The following is an 8,738-nucleotide window of genomic DNA, read 5'->3' as shown; positions in this document are numbered from 1 at the left end:
CTGTTATAATGGTTTTCCAGATCCTGCCAGACAACAACGAAACTGAAGTGCCCTCAGGCTGTGGGCAGAGTACAGGTGGAAGGACCAGAGCATCCTGGGATTGAAAAGCTTTGCTGTTGGTGTCCAGTCCTCCAGGTCCCACCTACACCCCCCACTGTCTCTCTGTGGAGCCCCATGGACCCCAAAGAAGAAACATCTAATGCGGAATAAAAAATTCTTAAAATGTTTTATATACAGCCACAGGAATCCCATCACAACCAGGAGCTTTAGAAGCAGGGAAAGAGGAAACCGCTGCATCTACTTATAACGTAAATGGAGCTTCAAGGCAGTCAATAGTTTCCTGAGCGAGGATTGGCAAGGTTATCTGCGGCAGGTAGCCCCAAAGAGGTATAGGAGACCCTAGAGGAATATAAAGAGTAATAATGAGAAAAAAATAAATAAATCAATATCGGTACTGGGGGATACCTTGAACGTTAAGGATAAACCCACTGCCAGAATCTTCTCTAGTCAAAAAAAAAAAAAAAAGGCAAGCAGCCACCCATCTCTGCCTGAGAATATTGCATGTTAAGAGAATAGTAATCTACGTTTAGATTTGTCGAAAAGGTTATCCGACCATTCCTCTTAGGCTTCCAACCATAAGATACCATCAGCAAGCATTTTAGACAAAACCTAGTAAGCCTCCAATTGACAGCACTCTTGCTCAAGACATACTTCCACCCTCCTGTTAAATGCCTCATTTCAGATACTCTTAATAAAGGAACCCATAATAAAAGCATCACACAGGATACCAGGGTTTGAACAAGAGGATTTGAATCCTTCCCATGCTGCAATTAACTCAGAACCTGCACCAAAAATAGTGTTAACCAGAAAGGATTAGGTTTCTGGAAACAGGCACCTTGAGTGGAGCAAATTTCTCCAGTTTCGCTGCAGCACCAGCTATATGACAAGATTTCTCCATACTTGCACAGTCCAGCTTGCCAAACCAGGAGCGAACACAAGTGGGGAGCACTTTGGTTTAAATATGTATCCACACAGAAGTTGGACCCAAAGTCACAACAGTATAACTGTCAAAAGATATTACTGCGCAGTCAAAATGACCACCCCAAATCCAGCACAACACAGCAGGGCCCTGCACAATGTTTATATTGTCACACATGGGATGCAACTTTTAGCTGGGGATATATGCAAGGCAAAAAGGACACCATGAAGCATGAACTTCACTGAAGCCAGGAAAAATGGCAGTGGCTGGGATCTATAAACTTGAACACCAGGAGAGCGCCAGCCCAGACTCAGGGCCCCCAGTTCTCTGGAACCAACCTACCGTGCTGTCTAGGCAGTAATAGTACAGGGGTCTCAGGAGCACCAGTGTCAGGAGGGATGCAGGAACTTGCACAGAGCCTTCATAACAAAATAGTGGTGGGGATCAGCAGCATGGGAGATTTAGCAGGGAGTCAGTCCTGCTCCCTGCACCAAGGATCTCCGGACAGCGGAGGCTGCAACAGGTCGGACATTCTGAGGCGCCGGCAGCAAAGCAGGAGACTCTGCCAGGACCGCAGTTGTCACTGCACGGAGCAGGCAAGTAAAGCCACCGGGCAGACAACAGATCCAAACCTCGACTGGAGGGACAGAGGGTCAGTGCATCAGCAGTGCAAAATTCAGCCCTAGACCTCCAGGGAATCAGGATAAAACTGAGTTTCGGCGTGAGCTAAGCAAGCTGCTGCCTACTCCATACTCTGCCAAGCCACACCCCCGGCATTCCTGCTTGCACCCTCCTGAGGTAACAAGCAGAAACCCAAACCAGGACTGTAGACTGGTTTAGCAGATTTACGCGGCTAAACCCCATCTCTTTGGGCACGATAAAGCATGGGAGCCTAAATACAACTGAATATTGCACTTAGATCTCCTGTCACTTTAGACAGGAGATCGGGTGCGATAAAACATGTATACCAGATTTCAATTGGCTCCTTAGGGGCCAACTGTATGTATATGCCATCTACTCACAGCGGCCTGTACACCTCACCGTTGCCAGTGTTCCCCAGAATTGAGGAAAGAAAATAGTCTTACAAAGAAAAAAGGACGGAACAGGTACTACTGTTAGCAATTAGTCTCAAAGCAGTGACTTGCAGGCAGACCCCAGAAATAAAAATGATGTTTATTCGATACATATTTGCATTTATTTTACATTAAATACCAGAAATATAATACACATTCTCATGATTCTGCTTAATTAAATCATACATACAATATACACCGGTAAACAGGATGTCAAATACATTATAAGAGTTTAATCAGCCACAGCAAATATAGTAATAAATGATAAAATCTCAATATAAAGTCCTTTCAAACACTTTTAAAAGTATCAAATAAAACAAACTTTGGGAATATACATTAAATACAGTTAAGAACCATCTACACCAGTGGTGTCAAACTCCGCCCATCCAGCTGCAGTTCAACTACACATCCCAGCATGCACTGCCACAGTTTTGCTATTAGGGCATGCTAAAACTGGCATGCTGTGACATGTAGTCCCACAGCAGCTGGATGGCCTAAGTTTGACACCACTGATCTACATCAAAGAAGTACCTCTTCTGTACACACTGGAAACAGTAGGCTGGAAATGCATGTACACGCGTGAAAAAAGGTTAATGGATGGATCAAGTTAAATAAAACTGGTGTTAGCAGTTAAACACTCCCCACCGCCATGGAAGAAGAAAAAAAAAAAAAAAAAAAAGGGAGGAAATATTGCAAACAAAGTAAATTACGTGCGCATTAGGTTTTCTTCAATCAGTCTGACTGCTGTATAGTTTACCAGGTTTAAGAGAATGTAAAGAATTGTATCCAACTGTAGGTCTCACGTGACAATTTAATATATCAGACCGTGCGAGAACCATCTTCATCCCACAGCTCCCCGATGGGCTGATCCTTGGCTTCCTGTATGATGCCTTCGCTCAGCTGTCTGATTGCATGGTGTACATCTTCCATACTCTCTCCTGCATCAATAACCTGATTGCAAAAACAAAAAGCAATGAAACAGGGAGAACCTCTCCATCATTTCCCAAAGAATGATGTGCCTGTCATTTTGAGCAGTTTGAATACGAGTCACATAATCAAAGGTTTCATAAAGCATGAAGTGTGTGTTTTTTATTATTAATTTATAGATAACCATGCAAAGCTCACCTCATATGGTGGTAACAGCAGATGAGAAGACACATTTACAAAAAGGAGGGAGAACAGGAGTTTTGCCAGATTAACTCCAGCTGTCACGAGGGGGGGGGGGGGGGAGGGGGAGTCTGTGATTAGAGCATTGTTCCAGTATTTGTCAGAGCTGCATTTTAAGCAGCATCTAATTATTAAATATGGGGACAAACTGCTCCAGAAACTGAGCTACAGGGCTGCATGTAAGATAGAACATAGAGCCTAAACAGTGAATGTTTAACCAATTTGAAATGAGGACCACTTCAAATTGCCCTAAGAGTTGATAAAATGGGTAGTCATGCTTGGAATCTTAAGGTGTGAGAAATTGTAATCGAATAATATGATTTTCTACCAATGCACACACAGTTGTAGCATATTCAGGTTTCCTTTACCTTCCAATTAATAGATTTGTCTTCCATAAGTTCAGCGTAGCGTTTCTGCACCTTCTGTTGGAAAGCATTTGTCTCGTAGCGCTCATTCCCAAAATCTCCACGTTTAGCAGCAGCCTCAGGGCTTAGGTTCAGAAAGAGGACAAGATCTGGCTTTGGCAGCCCAACATCAGGCTGTTTACACCAGTGCAGGGAAAAGTTCTGAGAACAAAAGGAAAAGTAAGTAAATCGCTTTCTAATATGAGACACAAGAGACAAGCTAACAGAACAGCCAATGTATACACATTGTACATGCTACAGGGTTGTGGCCCTATTCAAGACAATACAGAAAGAAAATTCACGAATAGCCGGTATCCTGACAAAGTATTTAGTGAATGGAAAATAAGTGTTATAGTAGACTTACCATTGATCACTCTTTCTTCGAAGGTCCATAGGGATACCGTGGTTGGAGAGATCCAGGAACCGAACAGTTAAAGTGCTCAGCTCCCAGGAAGCCTCGGGTCCTCCTCCATATATACCCCGCCCCCAGGTTGTTTGTAAACAAGCCTCAAGCCAGGAGAAGGAAAGAGAAGAACAATCGTACACCAGAAACACTCACACAAGATGAGGGCATCCATGACCGAAAGACAAAATACCCAATGCAGCCAGGTGTGTCAGGGTGGGTGCCCTGTGGATCTCGAAGAAAGAGGGTTATCAATAGTAAGTTTTCCATAACGCTTATTTTCTTCTTCAGGGTCCATAGGGATACCATGGGGATGTCCTAAAGCAGTTCCCCTAAGGGTGGGGGACGCTCCTGAGCAGAAAGGAGTACTTGTCGCCCAAAGGAAGCATCCTGAGAGGCAAAAGTATCAAAGGCATAGAACCTAAGAAAAGTGTGGACAGAAGACCACGTGGCTGCCTTGCACAATTGTTCAGAGGCACTACGACTAAATGCTCACAATGGCCCTACAGAAGAGTAGAATGTGCTGTCACCGTGCTTGGGACAGGTAGATCAGCCTGTGTGTACACCTGAGAGATAGTAATACGTAACCATCGAGCCAAAGTCTGCTTCTTGGGTGGCCATCCTCGTTTGTGGAAACCATATAATACAAAAAGAGAATCTGATATTCTAATAGAGTTTGTACGCTCCACATAGATACGGAGAGCATGAACTACATCCAGGAAGGATTCACCTATCGAGATGTCTGGAGCCAGAAAAGCTGGAACTACAATTTCTTAAATTTACATGAAAACTGGACACGACCTTAGGAAGGTGACCCTCCCTTGAACAAAGAACAGCTCTTTCCTGGTGAAAAATAAAAATTGGGGAGCGACAAAGCGCTGCCAAATCAGAGACTCTGCGTACTGAAGAAATAGCTAGAAGAAAGTGTCTTCGCTGTCAACCACTTCAAGTCTACAGAGTCCAGAGGTTCAAATGGGGAAGCTTGTAGTCCCTTAAGAACCAAAGACCGATCCTACGGGGCTACAGATGGGACAAAAGGAGGCTGAACTCGCAGAACTCCCTGAAAAAAAATTCTAACATCTGGTAATGAAGCAATCTCTTGAACCAGACCGACAATGCAGAAACCTGCTCTCTCAAAGTGGCCAGGCGGAGACCAAGGTCTAACCCAGCCTAGAGGAGAAGAAAAAAAAAAAAAAAGGCAGTACCCAGGAAACCCTAAACACCTTAGGGTCATACTTTCAGTGCGAACACCACTGACCAAAAGAATGCCACACCCTGTAATAGATGCAGACAGAGGCAGGTTCTGAGCTCTAAGCATCGTTTGAATCACAGAGCTGGAGAAACATTTGGCTCTGAAGATGGAAGAGCCACGCCATCAAAACCAGACGAGGTAAATCCGGATGCAGGCAGAGACCCTGCGTTAACAGATCCGGAGATAGAATAGGATATGGACTGTCTATGGATAGATTCTGTATGTCGTGAACCAATAACGTCTGGGCCAAGCCGGAGCCACTAGTATTACCGTTCCGACTTCCTGCTTGAATTCCTGAGGACTCTTTGGAGGAAAGAGATACCGCAGCTTGAAGTCCCATCTTACTGCCAGTGCGCCACGAATGCTGCGTATGGGTCTCTGGACCTGGGGATCTTGTGGTTGTGATGTGATGCCATGAGGTCTATGTCTGGTAGACCCCATTTGTTCACCATGAGCTGTAACCCTCCCGGGTGAAGAGACAATTCTCCGGCGTGTATGTCCTGACGACTTAGGAAGCCTGCCTCCCAATTGAGGACTCCCGGTATGAATATTACCAAGATGGCCTGAAGAGGACGTTCTGCCCAAATCAGAACCTTTGTCACTTCCTTCACAGCTGCATGACACTGCGTGCCTCCCTGAAGATTGATATAGGCCACTGTAATAGTGATGTCGGACTGGATCTGGTCTGGCTTGCCCTGGAGCAGGTCCTGTGCGATGATAAGTAATTTGTATACCGCTCGCAGTTCCAGAATGTTTATTGGCAGATGACTTTCCCGATTTGTTCATCTTCCCTGAAAGGTGTGATGACCTGTTACTGACCCCCATTCGCGAAGACTGGCGTCCGTTGTGAGAAGCACCCAATTTGGAATCCAGAATGGGCGCCCTTTGTCCAGGTGATACTTTTTCACCCACCACAGGAGGGAGGGACAAACCTCTGGAGTAGGAAGGATCCTCTGGGACCTTATTAGCCGACACTGTCCGTTCCACTTTGAGAGAGTCAATCTTTGCAGAGGCCTGGAATGAAAGTGAGCATACCCCACCATGTCGAAGGTGGATACCATTGATCCCAGGGACATGCATCGCTGATAGAATGGATACCCTTCACTTGCGTATCAGTTCGCGTACTCACAATGATAGGGCCGTAGTCTTGTCCTCTGGTATTAACACCCTTTGTACTGGAGAATCCAGAAGTTCTCCCAGATGAATCATCTGCTGTGTTGGAGAAAGAGAGGATTTCTTCCATTCGATGATCCAGACGTGCTTTTGTAAACAGGCTATGGTCAGTTGAAGATGGTGTCGTCAAACAACTGGAGTTTGTGTCAATATCAGAAGATTGTCCAGATATGGTAGTATTCAGATTTCCTGACGCCTGATATAGCAGTCATGACTGCCATTATCTTGGTAAATACCCAGGAGGCCGTTGAAAGGCCAAATGGCAGTGTCTAAAATTGGTAATGTTGTTGGACAGCAAACCATAGAAATTGTTGGTGGGATGGCTGAAGCAGATATCTGGAGCCTACCTGTCCTATATACCTGGGAGGAGTCACCCAGAAACACCGCCGATTCTTGAATATGCATAGCCAAGATGACAAGATCCGCTCGTGGGGTATTAGACTTTAGTTTAGGCCTCCACCAACTGCTCTGCCCACTTCTCCACGGCCTTGTTTGCCCAGGAACCGACCAAGGACAGTCTGAGAAGGGCGCCAGTAGCTGTGTATGTGGATTTTAGAGTAGTTTCTAATTTCTTTTCAGAGCTTTCCTTTAATGTTGTAGCTCCTGGGACTGGTAACGTAGTAGTCTTCGATAAGAGACTGAAGAATTCACGGATGAAGGAGTTTCCCCATCTAATTCTATTATCCATGAGAAAGGGATATAGAGAAAGAAATCGCCTGGGGATCTGGAATTTCCAATCCGAGTGCTGGCAGCTGTTAATCTAACTGGAGAGAAACAGGAAAAGTAATAGAAGACTAGTTTCTTACCAAACAAAAGATGCATCTAGAGATTCCTGTACGTCTGGATCTGAGTCGTGAAGCACTCAGATCTGGACGTACAGGAAGGGCCTGGCATGGAACGGAGCATACTCCACCATGTCGAAGGTTGACAGGATGGATCCCAGAACCTGCCGAGTGGATTGACACTCAGCGACTGTGGAGGAACATAGTTGAAGTGTGGGGATCTTGTCCGATGTCAGGAAAATTCTCTGATCCTGAGAATCTAGCAGGGCTCCCAGATGAATCATTCTTTGTGAAGGATTCAGGGAGGACTTTCTCCAGTTGATTAACCATCCGGGCTTGTGAAGGAAAGCAATGGTTAGTTGTAGATGGCGAAGAAGCACCTCTGGGGACCCTGCTGAGAGCAGAAGGTCATCCAGATATGGTAGCAGTCGGACACCCTGACAGCAATAATTTTGGTAAATACCAGTGGAGCTGTGGATAGTCCAAAGGTCAGAGCCTGACATTGGAAGTGTTGCTGTAGAATAGTAAAGCGGAGATATCGCTGATGAGAGGGCGCTACATGTAGGTAAGCGTCCTGAATATCCAGAGATACCATAAAGTCCTCAGGCTCCACAGCTAGGATTATAGAGCGTAGGGTTACCATCCTGAACCTGGGTACCCTGAGGAATTTGTTGAGGGATTTGAGGTGGAGGATAGGCCGATGAGACCCATTCGGCTTCTGAACCAGAAAGAGTAGAATAATAACCGGCCCCTCGCAGAGATAGCGGGACTGGCACAATTACCCCTGCCTGCAGCACATAATTGCATGACAGCAGTATGGGTGCAGATGCTTGCTTGCTACTCTTGTCCTTGCTAGACATAGCCGTAGAGTAGTATAGCACACAATATGGCACTGGGTATGTAGAATATAAGTATGAATGCAATATACTGATCCTGTCTTTGAGCAAGCTGCAGGAGCACACAGCACAAATATGGCACAGTGCAGTAACCAACTATATGCGAAAGCGCTCACAAATAAATTTTTTTAGAAATGTGTGGCACAGGAAAACCCTGAATACACCTGTATGTTAGGGCAAAGTAAGAATACAAGGGAAAGATATATACTAACAGTATAGAGAAATAAACAGACAGGCAGCGCTAGCATAAGTCACATACAATGCAGAAAAACAATATAACTGCAGAATGGCACTACAATCAACTACACAGATTCTGTGGTTAGAGACTCAACATCTGGTAGGCTATAGCGCTACATAACCCGACTCCAGGGAGAGGCATGTAGGGGGACTGGACCCAGCGTTTCCCTGAGAGCTGTGGCGGAACCTGGAGAAAATGGCCGAAGACCTGAGGGGGCGTGGCCGGAGGAGAGCAGCTCAGGGAAACGAGACCTCGGAGGCATGGCGCCATGAGATGAGGGGCGGGGCCACTGTAATGGGGAAAGCTGACCTCCCAATGCTGATTATTAACCACCGGGATGCTGGATTCCCACTCCATATGTACCCTGGTGG

General features: G+C 45.6%; 1 protein-coding gene across 1 annotated transcript in view; it reads right to left on the bottom strand.

Annotated features, from left to right (window-relative positions):
• Positions 1–2,133: 2,133 nt before the first annotated feature.
• DTYMK (deoxythymidylate kinase) overlaps positions 2,134–8,738 on the bottom strand; it is a 31,087-nt gene continuing 24,482 nt past the window's right edge. The window contains exons 4-5 of the mRNA XM_088479216.1: positions 3,588–3,785; positions 2,134–3,003 (exon numbers count right to left, since the gene is read on the bottom strand). Coding sequence (XP_088335342.1) covers positions 2,872–3,003; positions 3,588–3,785 — 330 coding nt within the window. The 3' untranslated portion in view covers positions 2,134–2,871. The remainder of the gene's footprint in view (positions 3,004–3,587; positions 3,786–8,738) is intronic.

Source organism: Taudactylus pleione, unplaced genomic scaffold, assembly GCF_031769625.1.
Source record: "Taudactylus pleione unplaced genomic scaffold, aTauple2 ptg000229l, whole genome shotgun sequence".
Lineage (NCBI taxonomy): Eukaryota > Metazoa > Chordata > Amphibia > Anura > Myobatrachidae > Taudactylus > Taudactylus pleione.
The sequence above is the reverse complement of the archived record's forward strand: the minus strand, read 5'-3'. Positions and strand labels throughout refer to the sequence as shown.